Source organism: Heterodontus francisci, chromosome 7, assembly GCF_036365525.1.
Source record: "Heterodontus francisci isolate sHetFra1 chromosome 7, sHetFra1.hap1, whole genome shotgun sequence".
In the NCBI taxonomy this organism is placed as follows: domain Eukaryota; kingdom Metazoa; phylum Chordata; class Chondrichthyes; order Heterodontiformes; family Heterodontidae; genus Heterodontus; species Heterodontus francisci.
This window is the reverse complement of record NC_090377.1, coordinates 135515878-135536030: the sequence shown is the minus strand read 5'-3', so window position 1 is coordinate 135536030 and position 20153 is coordinate 135515878. Positions and strand designations below refer to the sequence as shown.

The 20153-nt window shown below is 44.0% G+C and overlaps 1 protein-coding gene and 1 non-coding gene across 2 annotated transcripts in view; both read left to right on the top strand.

Moving 5' to 3' along the window:
* The window catches only part of acadl (acyl-CoA dehydrogenase long chain), a gene marked incomplete at its 5' end in the record, with an annotated part of 159340 nt that overhangs the window by 73452 nt on the left and 65735 nt on the right, over nucleotides 1–20153 (top strand). The window contains 2 exons of the mRNA XM_068036310.1: nucleotides 3808–3874; nucleotides 16052–16216. Coding sequence (XP_067892411.1) covers nucleotides 3808–3874; nucleotides 16052–16216 — 232 coding nt within the window. The remainder of the gene's footprint in view (nucleotides 1–3807; nucleotides 3875–16051; nucleotides 16217–20153) is intronic.
* On the top strand, nucleotides 9821–9893 carry trnak-cuu (transfer RNA lysine (anticodon CUU)). Its single transcript has one exon. It is a non-coding gene; the product is annotated as a tRNA-Lys (tRNA).

Genomic DNA, 20153 nt, shown 5'->3' with positions numbered 1-20153 from the left:
AACAACACTCAAGATGCTTGACAGCATCCGGGACAAAGCAGCCCGCATGACCGGCACTCCATCTACCAACTTCAACATTCACTCTGTCCACCACCGGCGCACAGTGGCAACAGTGTGTACTACACATAAGATGAACTGCAGCGACTCACCGAGCAGGTTATATTAGACTGGGTATTGTGTAAGGTGACAGGATTAATTAATGACTTCAGATTAAAGGCACCTCTCGGTAGCAGTGATCACAATATGATTGAATTTTACATCTAGTTTGAAAGAGAGAAGAGTAGGTCGAAGACTAGTATTGTAGCTGAAATAAGGGCAATCTTGTGGGCATGAAAACTGAACTAACTGAAGTGAACTGGGTTACTAGGCTCAGAGATAGATGAATAGAGAAGCAGTGGCAGACATTTAAGGGTATATTTCAGAATACTCAGAATAACTATATTCCTACTGAAAAGAAAAATTCTAAGGGGAGGACCCACATCCATGGTTAACTAAAGAAGTTAAGGAAAGTGTCATACGTAAGGAAAAAGCATATAATTGCGCAAAGATGAGTGGCAGGTCAGATGATTGGTCAGAATATAAAGAATGGCAGAGAATGACTAAAAGGTTCATCAGGAGAAAGAAATTAGAGTATGAGAGAATATCGGGAATGTAGGACCAATCTGAAACGAGGAATTAAGAGGGCTAAAAGGGGTCATGAAATATCTTTAGCAAACAGGGTTAAGGAAAATCCCAAAGCCTTTTATTCATATATAAGGAGCAAGAGGGTAACTAGAGAAAGGATTGGCCCACTCAAGGACAAAGGAGGAAAGTTATGCGTGGAGTCAGAGAAAATGGGTGAGATTCTAAACGAGTACTTTGCATCGGTATTCACCGAGGAGAGGGACATGACGGATGTTGAGGTTAGGGACAGATGTTTGATTACTCTAGGTCAAGTCGGCATAAGGAGGGAGGAAGTGTTGGGTATTCTAAAAGGCATTAAGGTGGACAAGTCCCCAGGTCCGGATGGGATCTATCCCAGGTTACTGAGGGAAGCGAGAGAGGAAATAGCTGGGGCCTTAACAGATATCTTTGCAGGTGAGGTCCCGGAGGACTGGAGAATTGCTAATGTTGTCCCCTTGTTTAAGAAGGGTAGCAGGGAAAATCCAGGTAATTATAGACCAGTGAGCCTGACGTCAGTGGTAGGGAAGCTGCTGGAGAAGATACTGAGGGATAGGATCTATTCCCATTTGGAAGAAAATGGGCTTATCAGTGATAGGCAACATGGTTTTGTGCAGGGAAGGTCATGTCTTACCAACTTAATAGAATTCTTTGAGGAAGTGACAAAGTTGATTGATGAGGGAAGGGCTGTAGATGTCATATACATGGACTTCAGTAAGGCGTTTGATAAGGTTCCCCATGGTAGGCTGATGGAGAAAGTGAAGTCGCATGGGGTCCAGGGTGTACTAGTTAGATGGATAAAGAACTGGCTGGGCAACAGGAGACAGAGAGTAGCAGTGGAAGGGAGTTTCTCAAAATGGAGACGTGTGACCAGTGGTGTTCCACAGGGATCCGTGCTGGGACCACTGTTGTTTGTGATATACATAAATGATTTGGAGGAAAGTATAGGTGGTCTGATTAGCAAGTTTGCAGACGACACTAAGATTGGTGGAGTAGCAGATAGTGAAGGGAACTGTCAGAGAATACAGCAGAATATAGATAGACTGGAGAGTTGGGCAGAGAAATGGCAGATGGAGTTCAATCAGGGCAAATGCGAGGTGATGCATTTTGGAAGATCCAATTCAAGAGTGAACTATACAGTAAATGGAAAATTCCTGGGGAAAATTGATGTAGAGAGAGATTTGGGTGTTCAGGTCCATTGTTCCCTGAAGGTGGCAACGCAGGTCAATAGAGTGGTCAAGAAGGCATACGGCATGCTTTCCTTCATCGGACGGGGTATTGAGTACAAGGGTTGGCAGGTCATGTTACAGTTGTATAAGACTTTGGTTCGGCCACATTTGGAATACTGCGTGCAGTTCTGGTCGCCACGTTACCAAAAGGATGTAGATGCTTTGGAGAGGGTGCAGAGGAGGTTCACCAGGATGTTGCCTGGTATGGAGGGCGCTAGCTATGAAGAGAGGTTGAGCAGATTAGGATTATTTTCATTAGAAAGACGGAGGTTGAGGGGGGACCTGATTGAGGTGTACAAAATCATGAGAGGTATAGACAGGGTGGATAGCAAGAAGCTTTTTCCCAGAGTGGGGGATTCAATTACTAGGGGTCACGAGTTCAAAGTGAGAGGGGAAAGGTTTAGGGGGGATATGCGTGGAAAGTTCTTTACGCAGAGGGTGGTGGGTGCCTGGAACGCGTTGCCAGCGGAGGTGGTAGACGCAGGCACGATAGCGTCTTTTAAGATGTATCTAGACAGATACATGAATGGGCAGGAAGCAAAGAGATACAGACCCTTAGAAAATAGGCGACATGTTTAGATAGAGGATCTGGATCGGCGCAGGCTTGGAGGGCCGAAGGGCCTGTTCCTGTGCTGTAATTTTCTTTGTTCTTTGTTCTTTGAGAGGAAGCTCGCTCGATACTTAAAAGCAGATAGCAAGAGTTTCTACAGATATTTAAAAAGGAAAAGAGTAAGTAAAGTGAGTGTTGGTCCTCTAGAGAGTGAGAATGGGGAGTTAATCGTAGATAATAAGGAAATGACAGATAAAATGAACAAATATTTTGCTTCAGTCTTCACTATAGAGGATACAAAAAAACATTCCAGTAATAGCTGTAAATCAGGAGGTGGAAGGAAGAGAGGAACTTGGTGAAATTACAATCACTAGGGAAGTGGCACCTTCCAAATCAGTGATCTCTACCACCCAGAAGGGCATAGAAAGCAGGCACATGGGCCCACCACCACCTGCAGGCTCCCCTCCAAGTCACGCACCATCCTCACTTGGAAATATATCGCTGTTCTTTCATCATCTCTGGGTCGAATTCCTGTAACTCTCTCCCCAACAGCATAGGTGTACCTATACCGCATGGATTGCAGTGACTCAAAAAGGCGGCTCACCACCACCTTCTCAAGGGCAATTCGGATGGGCAACAAATGCTGGCCTTGCCAGCAACACCCACATCTCGAGAAGGAATTAAGAACTCTTGCTCTCCCTGACCCCTCCCCCCACTAAAGCTGGTTAATGCAGCACAGTGCAGGTATTAAACTTGGCATCATCTTGTCTAAATGGGTCAGTGACATGCTGCATGTACCAATTGTGTCACCTGTTTTTTGGGTTTGTTTTAATGTGTTTAAATAAGGTTTTAAAATTGATAGCTATAATGGTATGATCATGGGAAAACAAAGTATGTTGGAATGTGGTTGTCTTTTTAGCGTTGACAAAAGAGGGGTACTTGTATTGACAAGTCTAAGACAGGGACTAGCTCTAGACAGTGCTCGTGTTTGACAACTTTTGAGTTCCCTTTACTGAGCACAAGACAAGATCCTTCTAAGTCGATAGATCATTTGGCACAGTTTTGTTACAACAATGTACTGGAACCTCTGTAGACAAACATGCAAACAAGAAATCAAATGCTGTATATGCAGGGATATTTACTATAATTTTCCCACACTTGGAAAAGGGAAAAAGGGGCATGAGCTGACTGTGTCTTAGCCACCCTTGGTTCAAAATGGCATGACAGCACTGTACTACCGCTTGGCAGCTTATTGACTAAATTTTTCAGTTAAATGTTCTTAGAAATTAGTGGCAGGACCTGCTGCCCCCATCCTGTTCAAATGCTGAACAATGCAATTTCTTAACTTTAAATCTTGACTCTTTTCAGTGATTTACAAGGAATAAGAACAAATGCCAAAAAGGATGGAAGTGATTGGATCCTCAATGGCAGCAAAGTAAGGAAAAATCATCTTTTTTGTCCATTTATATGCAAAGAAAATTACTTGGAGCTTTTTACCTCTTCCTTGATGTACTTAGTGGTCACTTGCTGCAGCGCTGTACACATTTTGCAGTTTTTATCCTGATGAGTACTGACACCACATGAAGATGAAGCAATGGCTAGCATTGAGTTCGCTGATGCTTCCAGGGCCTTCAGCCACCTGAATTTTTTTCAAGCAAATCAGAAAACAGTAATCCAGTAAGGCAAATCCAACCCTTCTCTTTATGATCCTTCAACTTTAAAAATACTTTTAATTCATTACCCTTTTAAGCAGCTTCCTCTGTTGAGCTGGTGGAGCACAGTGACAAATAAGCATTCCACGATCTATCTTATAACTTTCCTATTTTAACATGAGTGCTTCAACAGAATACAGGACATGCTCTTGATAGCTTATGATCCTGTTGATAATACCATTTTTTTCCTCTTTTTCAATGACTTTACTGACGTACCAGTTGGTTTCGATCTTTAATCTCAAAGTGTTGAGCTACACTTGATAGCCACCATCAATCGACTCTGCTCCATAAGAGGAATTTTGAAAAGAGTTTTGCAGGACATTGGCCCTCAAGCCCTCCCTGTTAAGGTTTCCAGGGTTTGGTTTCAGCCCTGGCCTGTATCACATTTGCTACACCCAGATATGATGCAGAGCTCAGCCTGCATCTTTCCTCACACACATGGCCTTGGCCTCAGCCTGCACCCGTCAAGCCTTTCTTTGAACTTCATTTTTATTTCAACTCCAATATTAAAAAAAAAAGGAGAGTGACCACTACACCAGAGAAGTTCTCAAGGAGTTGCAATGTGATGTAAAAAGTATGATGGGCTATTAACATTTTATGCCAGGGCAATCAATGTGACTAAAGGAACTAAGACTGTTGTTCACAGTAGTTATTCACATGGGGATAGCTTACAAGTTCTAATTGTTGACTTGATCCAAACATGTGACTCTGCTTTCCACCTTTCCAGCAAAATTGATGTGCGTTAATCGCTTTAAGTCCCAATCTTAATGAAGCCACATACCAGTGGTAAAGCCTATCCCAAATAGTGATAGGGGATTCTATGGTTTACGTTCCTCCCCAACAGCAGTAGCAAAGTGCCCCACTAGGGCATTGCTCCCAGCCCTGATGAGGTGCAATCCATTCGGTTTGTACAGGTCCCACCTCCCTCAGTTCTGATCCCAATGTCCCAGGAATCTAAAGCCCTTCCTCCTGCACCATCTCCCCAGCCATGCTGCTATTTCTATACTCACTAGCATATGGCACTGGGAGTAAATCCAGAGATTACTACCTTTGAGGTCCTGCTTGCCAGTCTCCTTCCTAGCTCCCTAAAATCTGCCTGCAGGACGTCATTACTCTTTCTACCTATGTCTTTGGCACCGATACGACCTCTGGCTGTTCACCCTCCCACTCAGTGAGCTCTGCAGTTGTTCAGTGACCTGCTGTCTTGGTAGGCAGCATACCATCCTGGATTCAGGTCTGAGGCTCCAGGAATGTCTGTCTGTTCCCGTAACTATAGAATCTCCTATCACTATTTCTTTCCCAATCTTCCTTCTGCTCCCCTTGTACAGCTAAGCCACCCATGGACTTGGCTCTGTCTGCACTCCCCAGATGAACCATCACTCTCTCCAGTATTCAGAACTCGGGGGGGTGGGGGGGGACTCCTGCACTACCTCCCTGATCCTCCTTGACTGTCTGATGGTCACCCATTCCCTGTCTGTCTGCACACCCTTGAGCTGTGCAGTGACCACCTCCAAAAATGTGCAATCCATGAAACTCAGCCTTGCGAATGCCCCGCAATGCGCCAGCTGCTGCTCAAGGTCCAAAACCTGGAGCTTAAGCTGCTCCAGCTGACAACACTTCCTGTACATGTGGTTGCCCAGGACAGAAGAAGCTCCTGGCATTCCTGGAGATATCTTGCCATACCTCTATTTATTAGACTAACTAAACTTAACAAATAACTAAAGACTTATTAAAACCTTTTATATATAAAATGTATCTTGTGTATTAATTTAATAAGTAATAACTTATAGATTCCTAGCTCTGAGTTTGACACACCTCCCTAGCTTAAAGAGCAGAAATAAAACTGAAATTTTCACCAGACACCGACCTGCTGTCCTGTGACGTCACAGCTTGATTTTTTTGCTGATTTATGGTCCATTTTGAGTCCCACACTGCTCTGGTCTCTGCTGCCGCACTGCTGTCCTGTGATGTGACTCCTTGATTTTTTTGTTGTTTATTTGTTCTCGTAGTGCTTGCTCTGCTGCTCCTTTTATCCCACTGTGCTGTTGGGCCTCTCACTGTTCTCGCTGTGCTCTCTCCACAGTTACTGTTAACTCCATTGTGGTCTCTGGCCTCCTGCTGTTCTTGCAGTTGCGCGATCCAATTTCTCAGTGAAATTCTGTCACACTCGTGATCTTGGGAGAGGGCTGTGAAATCTCAGAATTTTTCTGCAGCTGACTCTCTGTCAGCTGATTGCCGACTTTGTTACAGAGAACAGCTCTGCTGTGGCAGTGCTTCACTCTATCTAATGCCAGACACAGCAGCTGGGTCTTGGCAGCCAGGAGATGAAGCAAGAATGGCACATTTTTTAGCACCCGCCAGTTCATTGGCATCTTGAACCCGTGTGTTCCAGCTGCATCTGCCCCCGCCTCCTGTATTCATGTTTAACCAATCACAGCCCTGATTGACAGCTGCGCCATGCAGTTACTGGCCAATGTGGTCGACACCTGAAAAGAGCAGATTTCGTCCTGAGGGGTGTGACTTTTCATCAGTCGCCTGCAGTCACACTTTGATGGAAAGGCTGTCTATGCAATTGCAGCTGAGGATGTGGAGGCCGCCCTTATCCTACTCAGCCAATCATGTTCTGAGATTGCAACTGTTTGGTGAGGTCATAGGTCTGTGTGCCACTGACCTCATTAAGGACTCACTTCCATTGGCACTGGTCTTCGGATAATTGATGTTGCTGTCAATCAGTTACAGTCTGGATCTGACCAAATAGACTTCAATCAATGGGGTATGGCAGGATGTTTGGAAGAGCCATAAAGGAGCAGGTGATGGGTGAACATAGAGAGACCTGACTGACTCTGACTCAGGAGCAAAGCCTCTTAATCCCTGAACTCCGGGCAACCTGACACCATACCCTCGTCAATGGGCTACATCCATCGCACAGGCAGGGAACCCTCCCGACATTTAACGTGCCATGCTGGAGTGGCTGCAAGGAATGACTTTGGGGTAATGGGGATGAACTGTAAGGAAAACTTAATGTGGGGCATATATAGTCTGGAGACCCAGTTTGCCCTGACTCCTGATGCCCTCAACAGCTCTCCATTTACAACCAAAGGTGCTTTTATAGTTGGACAGGTGTGAAGGAGGGGGAGATAGGGGTGAGCTGGGTGGGTGGCAGCGGGGGCGTGTGTATATGATAGTTTTTGCAAAGAAACTCTGACCTGTTAGGGATTAAACAAACTAATAATGAGATTTATAAACCAACAATAAAATCTATATTAAAAGCAAAATACTGGAAATCTGAAATAAAAACAGAAAATAATGGAAATACTCAGCAGGTCTGGCAGCATCTGTGGAGAGAGAAAATCTATATTGGTTCATGTCTGGGGGGAAAAAAAGCAACTCTTGGTTTTTATACCAAATCCCTTGATTTTTAAGAGTTGAGTCTTGAGTTGGGATGTCAAAAGAAATCAAGGGGGCATGCCATATTAGATTTAGTAAACAGTTTTAATGGTGCATGATTTTTTTTTAATAGCAATCATAACATGATTGAGTTCAGCGTGGTTTTTGGGAGAAAAGTGAAACAGCTAAACAGTGAATCTAAGTTTAGGTAATACTGACTTCAGAGACTGTCCACAGTAAACAGCGAAAACCTGTCAATGACTGGTCCCACAGACGAGTTGAGCAACAGCCTGACGTAGTCATACTCACGGAAACAGACCTTGCATTCAATATCCCAGACATCACCAGCACCATTCCTGGGTATGTCTTGTCCCACTGGCAGGACAGACCCACCAGAGGTTGAGGCACTGTGGAAAACAGTTTAGGGGGAGTTGCCCTGGGAGAGCTCAACATTGACTCCAGTCCCGATGAAGTCTCATGGCATCAGGACAAACATGGGCAAGGAAACCTCCTGCTGATTACCACCTACCGCCCTCCCTCAGCTGATGAATCAGTACTCCTCCATGTTGAACACCATTGAGAAGAAGCATTGATGGTAGGAAGGGCACAGAATGTATTCTGGGTGGAGGACTGCAATGTTCATCACCAAGAGTGGCTCGTTGCACCACAACTGACCGAGCGGGCCGAGTCCCAAAGGATGTAACTGCCAGACTGGGCTGCGGCAGGTGGTGAGGGATCCAACAAGAGGGAAAAACCTATTTGAGTGCTCTCTCACCAATATACCTGTTGCAGATGCATCTATCCATGACAGTATTGGTAGGAGTGACCACCGCGCAATCCTTGTGAAAACGAAGTCCCATCTTCACACTAGGTTTACCCACCATTGTGTTATGTGGCAATGTCACCATGCTGAATGGGATAGATTCAGAACAGATCTGGCAGCTCAAAACTGGGCATCCATGAGGCGCTGTTTACAATTCTGCAACAGCAAAATTGTTGTCTACCACAATCTGTAACCTCATGGCCTGACATATCCCTCACTCTACCATTAGCTTCAAGCCAGGGGTCAACCCTGGTTCAATGAAGAGTGCAGGGGGGCATGCCAGGAGCAGCACCAAGCATACCTCAAAATGAGGTGTTAACCAGTGAAACTAAAACACAGGACTACTTGCGTGCTAAACAGCGGAAGCAACATTCAATAGATCAGATCTAAGCTCTGCAGTCCTGCCACATCCAGTCATGAATGTTGGTGGACAATTAAACAACTAACAGGAGGAGGAGACTCCACAAACATCCCAATCCTTAATGATGGGGGAGCCCAGTAGATCAGTGCAAATGAAAAGGCTGAAGAATTCGCAACCTCTTCAGCCAGAAGTGCCGGGTGGATGAACCATCTCGGCCTCCTCCTGAGATCCCCAGCATCACAGATGCCAGTCTTCAGCCAAACTGATTCACTCACTTGATATCAAGAAACGAATGAAGGCAGTGGATACTGTAAAGGCTAGGGTCCTGACAACATCCCGGCAATAGTGCTGAAGACTTGTCCTGCAGAACTAGCCACATTCCTAGCCAAACTGTTTCAGTACAGCCACAATACTGGCATCTATCTGGCAATGTGGAAAATTGCCCGTGTAAATCCTATCCACAAAAAGCAGGACAAGTCCAGTCTGGCCAGTTACCACCCCATCAGTCTACGCTTAATTGTTAGCAAAGTAATGGAAGGTATCGTTGATAGTACAGTCAAGCACCACTTAAAAGGCAAAACCAATGCTCAATTTGCGTTCGGCCATGGCCACTCAGCTCCTGATCTCATTTCAGCCTTGATCCAAATATGGACAAAAGAGCTGAACTCGAGGTGGGGTGAGAGTGATTGCCCTGGATATCAAGGCAGCATTTGATTGAGCGTGGCATCAAGAAGTCCTAGCCAAACTGAAGTCAATAGGCATCGAGGGGAAAACTCTCCACTGGTTGGAGTCATACCTAGCACAAAGGAAGATGGTTCTGGTTGTTGGAGGTCAATCATCTCAGCTCAGGGCATTGCTAGGAGTTCTTCAGGGTAGTGTCCTAGGCCCCACCACCTTCAGTTGCTTCAAAAATAACCTTCCCTCCATTATAATGTCAGCTGATGACTGTATGATGTTTTGTACCATTCACAACTTCTTAGATACTGAAGCAGTCCGTCTCCATATGCAGCAAGGCCTGGACAACATTCAGGCTTGGACTGATAAATGGCAAGTAGCTTTTGTGCTATATAAGTGCCAGACAATAACCATCTCTAATCTGCCCGGCTAGCACAGTCGGCAGAGCATGAGACTCTTAATCTCAGGGTCGTGGGTTCGAGCCCCACGTTGGGCGTCTTTAAGCTCCGCTCTTCTGCGGGCGAATCCATTTTAGGGCGGCACAGTGGTTAGCACCGCAGCCTCACAGCTCCAGTGACCCGGGTTCAATTCTGGGTACTGCCTGAGCGGAGTTTGCAAGTTCTCCCTGTGACCGCGTGGGTTTCCTCCCATGGCCAAAGACTTGCAGGTTGATAGGTAAATTGGCCATTATTAATTGCCACTAGTGTAGGTAGGTGGTAGGGAAATATAGGGACAGGTGGGGATGTGGTAGGAATATGGGATTAGTGTAGGATTAGTAGAAATGGGTGGTTGATGGCTGGCACAGACTCGGTGGGCCGAAGGGCCTGTTTCAGTGCTGTATCTCTAAATAAAATAAATAAAAATAATGAGAGAATCTAACCATCTCCCCCTGAAATTCAACAGCATTACCATCGCTGAATCCCCCACTATCAATATCCTGGGGGATTACCATTGATCCGAAACTGAACTGGAGCAGCCACATAAATATTGTGGCTACAAGAATAGGTCAGAATCTGGATACTGTGTGACGAGTAACTCACCTCCTGACTCCTCAATTCCTGTCGAGTGGAAGCCAGGAGTGTGATGGAATACTCTCCACTTACCTGGATGAACAAAGAACAGTACAGCACAGGAACAGGCCATTCAGCCCTCCAATCCTGCGCCGATCTTGATGCCTGACCAAAACTAGAATCTTCTGCACTTGCGGGGTCCGTATCCCTCTATTCCCATCCTATTCATGTATTTGTCAAGATGCCTCTTAAACGTTGCTATCGTACCTGCTTCCACCACCTCCCCCGGCAGCAAGTTCCAGGCACATACCACCCTCTGTGTAGTTTAGTTTAGTGATACAGCACTGAAACAGGCCCTTCGGTCCACCGAGTCTGTGCCGACCATCAACCACCCATTTATACTAATCCTACACTAATTTCATATTCCTACCACATCCCCACCTGTCCCTATATTTCCCTACCACCTACCTATACTAGGGGCAATTTATAATGGCCAATTTACCTATCAACCTGCAAGTCTTTGGAAACCGGAGCACCCGGAGGAAACCCACGCAGACACAGGGAGAACTTGCAAACTCCACACAGGCAGTACCCAGAATTGAACCCGGGTCCCTGGAGCTGTGAGGCTGCGGTGCTAACCACTGCGCCACCACTGTGTAAAGAACTTGCCTCGCACATCTCCTCTAAATTTTTCCCCTCGCACCTTAAACCTATGCCACTGAGTAAATGACTCTTCCACCCTGGGAAAAAGCTTCTGACTATCCACTCTGTCCATGCCGCTCATAACTTTGTAAACCTCTATCATGTCGCCCCTCCACCTCCGTTGTTCCAGTGAAAACAATCCGAGTTTATCCAACCTCTCCTCATAGCTAATGCCCTCCAGACCAGGCAACATCCTGGTAAACAAAAGCAAAATACTGCGGATGCTGGAAATCTGAAACAAAAACAAGAAATGCTGGATTCACTCAGCAGGTGTGGCAGCATCTGTGGAAAGAGAAGCAGAGTTAACGTTTCGGGTCAGTGACCCTTCTTCGGGAAGGGTCCGAAGAAGGGTCACTGACCCGAAACGTTAACTCTGCTTCTCTTTCCACAGATGCTGCCAGACCTGCTGAGTGAATCCAGCATTTCTTGTTTTTGATCCTGGTAAACAACTTCTGTATCCTCTCCAAAGCCTCCACGTCCTTCTGGTAATGTGGCGACCAGAATTGCACACAATATTCTAAGTGTGGCCTAACTAAAGTTCTGTACAGCTGCAGCATGACTTGCCAATTTGTGAGTGGGGTTCCAACAACATTCGTGAAGCTCGACACCATCCAGGCCAGAGTAGTTTGCTTGATTGACACCCCATTCACCACCTTAAACATTTACTCCCTTTACCACCAACACACAGTGTGTACCATCTACAAGATGCACTGCAGCAACGCACCAAGGCTCCTTCGACAGCACCTTCCAAACCTTCAACCACTCCCACCTAGGAGGACAAAAACAGCAGACACATGGAAACACCACCTGCAAATTGCCCTCGAAGCCACACACCATCCTGACTTGGAACTATATCGCCGTCCCTTCACTGTCGCTGGGTCAAAATCCTGGAACTTCCTTCCTAACAGCACTGTGGATGTACCCGCACCAGATGGACTGCAGCGGTTCAAGAAGGCAGCTCACCACCACCTTCTCAAGGGCAATTAAGGATGGGCAATAAATGCTGGCCTAGCCAGTGATGCTCACATCCCATGAAAGAATTTTAAAAAAATCAGTGGGAGGTGTTCCAAAAGAATTTAGTGTGGTACAAAACCAGTTTATACCCTTAAGGGGGAGGAGCTCTACTTCCAAAAAACACAGCCTTGGACAAATAATGAGGTAAGAGAAACATCAGGCAAAGAAAACGTTTGCAAAAATGGAAAAAAAATGCTCAGACCCTAATTAATGGGAAAGATGCAAAGAACAGCAAAGCTGTCAAAACAGATAGCAAACACTCCAAAAAAAAAATAAGGGAGTATGAAAAGAAACTTGCAAGGGATATCAAAATCAGCACACACTTTTTACAGTTATATTTAGGGACAAAAAAAGAGGGTGGTCAGGAGAAATGTGGATCTCTTACAAATTGAAGCGATATTGTCAATGAAAATAAGGAAATGGCAAGCAAGCCAAATAATTACTATGTGATAATGGAATCAGGGACAGAGACTCACCAAAATTAACATTTAAAAAAGTAATGAAGAAAATCATGGCAATAATAGCATGTAGATAAGATGGTTCAGAAGGCATACCAGATACTTTCCTTTGTTAGCTGAGGCATAGAGTATAAGTACAAGGAAGTTGACTCTTTAAACCACTTGTTCAGCCACAGCTTGCGTAGTGTATACAGTTCTGCTCTCTGCAGTAGAGGAAGGATGTGATTGCACTATAGAGGAGATTTATGAGGATCTTTCCATGACTGGAAAAAGCCAGGGGTTGTTTTCTTTGGAACAGGGGAGATTTAATTGAAGTGTATAAAATTTTGGGGGGCTTAGATAGTGTGGATAGTGTACTATATTGTTAGTGTGCTACTTGTGTAGAATGAGAAAAGTAGACTTTTTATGTCACAGCAACAGGAGTTTATTTCTCACTAGGGCATCTACATGAACACTGAGCAACACAAGGTTCAGACTCGTGACATCATATCCTGTGATGATGCTTAAGGTCTATATACATAATCTACCCAGCGACCGTTTATGTAAATTATACTACAGATAGGAAGGACCTATTTCTGTAAGTAGAGAGGTCAATAACCAGGGGGCATAAATTTAAGGTAATTGGTAGAAGAATTAAATGGGAGTTAAGGAATTTTTTTTTCACCCGGAGGGCCTGAAAGGATGCTGATGGCTGAACCCTGTTCACATTTTTAAAAAAAGCTTGGATATGCACTTGAAGTGCTCTAACCTATCAAACTTCAGACCAAGTGCTGGAAAGTGGGATTAGGTGTTAGATTCCAGGAGGCCAGTTGGTGCAGGATAAAACAAGAACCAATCATTCATACTTACTTAAGCATTTATTTACAGAGTTACGCCCGGCGGAAACCCACGCAGTCATAGGGAGAACTTGCAAACTCCGCACAGCAGTACCCAGAACTGAACCCGGGTCACTGGAGCTGTGAGGCTGTGGTGCTAACCACTGCGCCACTGTGCTATGAGACATCTTAGCACAATCCAGCAATTTAAACGCTAGTATGGATCCAGGGATCCCCAGATTTAATTTTGTCAGTCTTTTTTATACAATCTATTAAAGTCCATGATATATTTTTCCATGGACTGACCATCTGTTTTCCAGAATCAAAGTCTGACCATGCCTCATAGGCATTTAACAGGTCATCTTTCTTGTAGATTTTGCCCAAGAACTCTGTTAGAAGATCTAAACCTTCATCAGTATACAACTGACGGACATCCAGCTCACAAAATACTTTACTTCTGGTTTTACTACTTGTAGAAAGTGACAATACCAAGGCCATACCTTGTTTTCTCTTTGATAGAGATGGAACCTGTGTCCACATAGCCACTTCATTCTTCCACTGGTTACATGGTTCACACTCGGAGGGCAATCGCACCCCATCAATCAACACTTTCCTTTTTCCACAGTGGCCCCTAGGATTGTAGTTTTCTGTCTGGATTTTTTTTCTTAGTTTCCAAACTTTAACCTTTAGGCAATTATCCTGTGCTACCATGTTACATTCCGAAAAGCTAGTTGACGAAGGATAGAACTGGAGTCAATCTTTACACAGTTTTATAAACATTTATTTAGAGTACACAAAAGCTGCTAACAACTGAAGTTTCAATCTGTGTCTATTTTAAGTGAACAAGTGAATCCCCAGTTATTGCCCATCACCTGCATACAATTAAATGCAATTAATATACAATTAACTTTAAGCTGGATAGCTCTTTTTCAGCTGGCACAGACACGATGGACTGAATGGTTTCCTTCTGTGCTGTAAATTTCTATGATTCGATGAGACTGCTTGCTGGTGTCTAGACTGTTGTCTCTGCTACGTGGAGCCTTGTTTTAGAATTTGGAAGGCAAAAAGAAAACTTCCCAAAATGGATATATTGTACTTTTTTTTTAAGCTAGTTGAATTGGTCTGTTAGAATGTTTCCTTATGCAATAAATTTGTTGTGCAAAGCAGGCATTTGATTGTTATACTGTTGTACTTCATTGTACTGATAAGAAAGAAATCGTGTGAAGAAAGACGGCCATAGGATCTCCCAAAGTGCTGTACAGCCAGTGGAGTACTTTTGAAGTGCAGTCGCTGTTATAACAAGGATATATGGCAACCAATTTGTGCATAGTAAGGTCCCACAAACCGCAATGAGATAACAACCAGTTAATCTGTTTCATAATGTTGTTTGTGAGTGAAATGTTTGCCAGGACACTGGGGAGAACGCCCCTGCTCCTCTTCACAATTGTATCATGGGATCTTTTATTTATTTTTTACTTCTTTTGTTTAGAGATACAGCACTGAAACAGGCCCTTCGGCCCACCAAGTCTGTGCCGACCATCAAGCACCCATTTATACTAATCCTACATTAATCCCATATTCTTACCACATCCCCTCAATTCCCCTACCACCTACCTACACTACGGGCAATTTACAATGGCCAATTTACCTATTAACCTGCAAGTGTTTGGCTGTGGGAGGAAACCAGAGCACCCGGCGGAGACCCACGCGGTCACAGGGAGAACTTGCAAACTTCACACAGGCAGTACCCAGAATCGAACCCAGGTCGCTGGAGCTGTGAGGCTGTGGTGTTAACCACTGTGCCACTGTGCGCCTCAGCGGGTAGATGGGGCCTTGGTTCATCATCTCATCTGAAAGACTGCATCCCTGACAGTAATGAACTGGAGTGTCAGCCTGCATTTTGTGCTCAAATCCTGGCATGGATCATCAAACTATAAACTCAAAGGTGACAGTTCTACCACTGAGCCAAGCGGCATAACATACAACTTTATACAAGTTATGTCAGCCTTTCATTCAATGGTAGCCTAAGTCAGAAGACCACATATTCAATTCCCACTCCAACACCTGAGCATATAACCTCGCTAACACTCCAGTGAAGTTCATTATCTCATTGCTGTTTGTGGGACCTTACTATGCACCTTGTTATAACAGCGACTACACTTCAAAAGTGCTTTGTTGGCTGTACTTTGGGAGATCCTTTGGCTGTCTTTCTTCATTCTGAAATAGGTCTAATGGGCCGAGACAGGAGGCAACATTTCTACACAACTTGATTCATGTCTGTCTCTCTCTCTCTAATATATATATGGAGAAACTATTTCTACTGGCATAAGGGTTGGGAAACAAAGGACACAGATTTTAGATATTTGTTTTAAAAAAGCACAAGGGGGATAAGTATTTTTTTTATGCAGTCAGTTATGATCTGGAATGCAGTGCCTGAAAGGATGGGAGAAGCAGACCCAATAGGAACTTTCAGGAAATTGTATATATAATTCAAAAGGAGAAATCTGCAGGGTGGGTGGGAGCAGGGGATTTGGACCATTGGGGTGTAACCTTTTCAAAGAGTCAGCAACTGGATCAAATGGGCTTCTTTTGTGCTGTATGATTCTATAACATGTTAAAGATACCTCCAGTTTGCCATTAATTCTTCTGTTATAGGTTTTTATAACAAACGGCTGGATGAGTGATGTCGTACTTGTCGTAGCAGTAACAGACCATGAGGCACGTTCCCGAGCCCATGGGCTAAGTCTATTTCTTGTGGATAATGGCATGAAGGGATTCATCAAAGGAAAAAAACTGGAGAAGATTGGTTTGAAAGCGCAGGTTTGCCTGACTTTATTTGAACGTTAAAGGTTGCTCTTCCGAACTTAATTTTTAAACAATTGTTTTCACAGATTTTGTTAGTTTTGTCAAATGTTCTTGACTGTATAATTGAAATATATAAAATATGAAATCTTTAGTGACACTTCAGGTGTCATAAGGTATCATAGAAACATAGAAAATAGGAGCAGGAGTAGGCCATTCGGCCCTTCGAGCCTGCGCCGCCATTCATTATGATCATGGCTGATCATCCCACTTTTGCCCCATACCCTTTGATCCCTTTAGACCCAAGAGCTATATCTAACTCCTTCTTGAAAACATACAATGTTTTGGCCTCAACTGCTTTCTGTGGTAGCGAATTCCACAGGCTCACCACTGTCTGGGTGAAGAAACTTCTCCTCATCTCAATCCTGAAAGGTTTACCCCGTATCCTTAGACTATGGTCCCTGGTCCTGGACTCCCCCACCATCGGGAACATCCTTCCTGCATCTACCCTGTCAAGTCCTGTTAGAATTTTATAGGTTTCTATGAGATCCCCCCTCACTCTTCTGAACTCCAGCGAATATAATCCTAACCGACTCAATCTCTCCTCATACGTCAGTCCTGCCATCCCAGGAATCAGTCTGGTAAACCTTCGCTGCACTCCCTCTATAGCAAGAACATCCTTCCTCAGATAAGGAGACCAAAACTGCACAGAATATTCCAGGTGTGGCCTCACCAAGACCCTATATAATTGGAGCAAGACAATATTGTTCCTGTACTCGAATCCTCTTACTATGAAGGCCAAAATACCATTTGCCTTTTTTACCGCCTGTTGCACCTGCATGCTTACCTTCAGCGACTGGTGTACGAGAACACCCAGGTCTCGCTGCATATTCCCCTCTCTCAGTTTATAGCCGTTCAGATAATAATCTGCCTTCCTGTTTTTGCTACCAAAGTGGATAACCTCATATTTATCCACATTATACTGCATCTGCCATGCATTAGCCCACTCACTCAGACGTATCAGATGTATGTACCCAGCACAAAGCACAGTCCTTGGCTATTGTCTGTACCAATGATTAGCTTTACATCAGACCTATGAGTTTTAACTCCATTTCTGTTATTTCTATTAATATTCTAGTAACCCTTTATGTGAGAAAGTGTCTTTTAACTTCCCTCCAGTTATGTTTTTGATGCTATGCCCTGTTACTGTTTGACTGGCCAACGGAAATAATATTTTCAGTTTACCTTCTCAGACCTTCCATCATTTTGATCATTTCTGTGGAATTTTACCATTAACCTTCTCTGCTTCAGTGACTACAGTAATAACTTTTAAAGTCTCTCCTCATAACTGTCCCCTCTTATTCCTTGTAGCCTTCAGAAAACCACTTTTTGCTTGTGTATATATTCGATTTCACTTCATTGTTTTTGCATTTGATAGCCCCACATTTAAAGCCCATTTGTCCTTTTTAAACTGTTTGCTACCTGCAATTCTGCTTTTAAAAACCTGTATATCTGCCCACCACAGCATTCGGGAAACTTTTTCATTTCCTGAGACCCATCCTTGGCTAACTAAAGAGGTTAAGGATTATATTCTATTAAAAGAAGAGGTTTATAATATTGCCTGAAACAGTAGTAAGCCTGAGGATTGGAGAGTTTTAGTTACCAGCAAAGGATGACCAAAAAAATTGATGGAAAATAAAGAGTAAACTAACCAAAAATATCAACCAAATTGTAAGAGCTTCTGCGAGTATGTAAAAAGGAAGAGAGTAGCAAAAGTAAACATGGGTCCCGTAGCAGCTGAAACAGGAAAAATTATAGTGTGGAATTAAGAAATGGCTGCGTCAGTAAACAAATATTTTGCGTCTGTCTCCACAGTAAAAGACACAAAAAACATACCAGAAATAGTGGGGAACCAAGGGTCTAATGAGGGTGAGGAAATTAAGGTAATGAATACTAGTAAAGAAAATGTGCTGGAGAAATTAATGCAGCTGAAAACTGGCAAATCCCCTGGACCTGACTGCCTACATCCGAGAGTTCTAAACAAGGTGGATGCACTACTTGTGATCTTCCAAAATTCCCAAGTTTCTGGAACGCTCCCGGTTGATTAGAGGTAGAAAATGTAGCACCGCTACTCAAGAATGGAGGGAGAGTCAAGTTAGCCCGACATCAGTTGTTGGGAAAATGCTGGAATCCATTATTAAGGAAGTGGTAACAGGGCACTTAGAAAATCGACATATGATTAGGCAGTCAACATGGTTTTGTTGAAAGGGAAGTAGTGCTCGACAAATCTATTCAAGTTTTTTGTGGATGTAACTAACAGGAAAGGGGAGCCAATGGATGTAGTATATTTAGATTTTCAAAAGGCATTCAATTAAGTTGTTGCACAAGATACACAGTGGCGCAGTGGTTAGCACTGCAGCCTCACAGCTCCAGCGACCCGGGTTCAATACTGGGTACTGCCTGTGTGGAGTTTGCAAGTTCTCCCTGTGTCTGCGTGGGTTTCCTCCGGGTGCTCCGGTTTCCTCCCACATGCCAAAGACTTGCAGGTTGATAGGTAAATTGGCCATTATAAATTGCCCCTAGTATAGGTAGTTGGTAGGGAAATATAGGGACAGGTGGGGATGTGGTAGGAATATGGGATTAGTGTAGGATTAGTATAAATGGGTGGTTGATGGTCGGCACAGACTCGGTGGGCCGAAGGGCCTGTTTCAGTGCTGTATCTCTAAACTAAACAAAACTAAATAAGGGCTTGTGGGGTTGGTAATATATTAGCATGGATAAAGGATTGGTTAAAGGACAAAAAAGCAATGTGATGATGACCAGATAATTTTTTGATTGATTGAGAGATACATTTTGGCTCCGACACTGGGGATAATTCCCTTGCTCTTCTTCAAATAGTGCTTGGGGATCTTTTACATCCGCCTAAGAGAGAGGATGGCGCTTGAGTTTAACATCTCATCTGAAAGACAGCACCACTAACATTGCAGCACTCCCTCACTACCGCACTGGAGCATCAGCCTTGATTTTTTTTTTTTGTGCTCAAGCCCTGGAGTGGGACTTGAGCCCAGAACCTTGGGATTCAGTGGCATGAGTGCTCCCAGCTGAGCCACAACTGACACCCCACAAAGTCCAGAACTGCCTGAAGTGTTGGGCTTTCTCTGTACTGGCTAAAAAAGTTCTCCTTTACAGCAAATTTTATCCCAGTTAATATTAGGGTAGTTGAAATACCCTATTGTTACTGCCCTTCCCTTTGACTGGGGGTCTGTAGTATACTCCCAGCAGTGTGATTGCCCCTTTTCTGTTCCTCAGTATGTTGGCTTTTATTGCAAGGGTGTTGGAATACAAGAGTAAAGAAGTCTTGCTGTAACTGTACAAGGCTTTGGTGAGACCACACCTGGAGTAAAGTGTGCAACTTTGGTCTCCATACATAAGGAAGGATATACTTGCCTTTGAGGGGTGCACTGAAGGTTCACGATATTCATTCCTGGGATGAGAGGATTGTCCTAAGTGGAGAGATTGAGTAGAATGCTCTCTGGAGCTTAGAAGAATGAAAGGTGAACTCACTGAAACAGAAAATTCTGAGAAGGCTGGACAGGGTAGATGCTGAGAGGTTGTTTCCCCGGTTGGACAGTCTGGAACTAGGGGGCTTAGTCTCAGGATAGGGAGATGGCCATTTCAGACAGAGATGAGAAATTTCTTTGTTGAGGGTTGTGAATCTTAGAGGGCTGTGGCTGCTCAGTCTTTGAGTATATTCAAGGCTGAGATCAGTAGTTAAGGAGGGTTTGGGTAAAGGGAGATTTAGAAATCTAAAGACAGAAGTCGAGACAATCGAAGAGTGTCCGATCTGGGTAAAGACAAACAGAGTGAGACAGGAAAGGACAGAGAGTTTAGCAATACTAGTGCATTAGCGAATATGGTGTATGCAAATTATAGTAGTAAAAAAAAAATTAAAGCC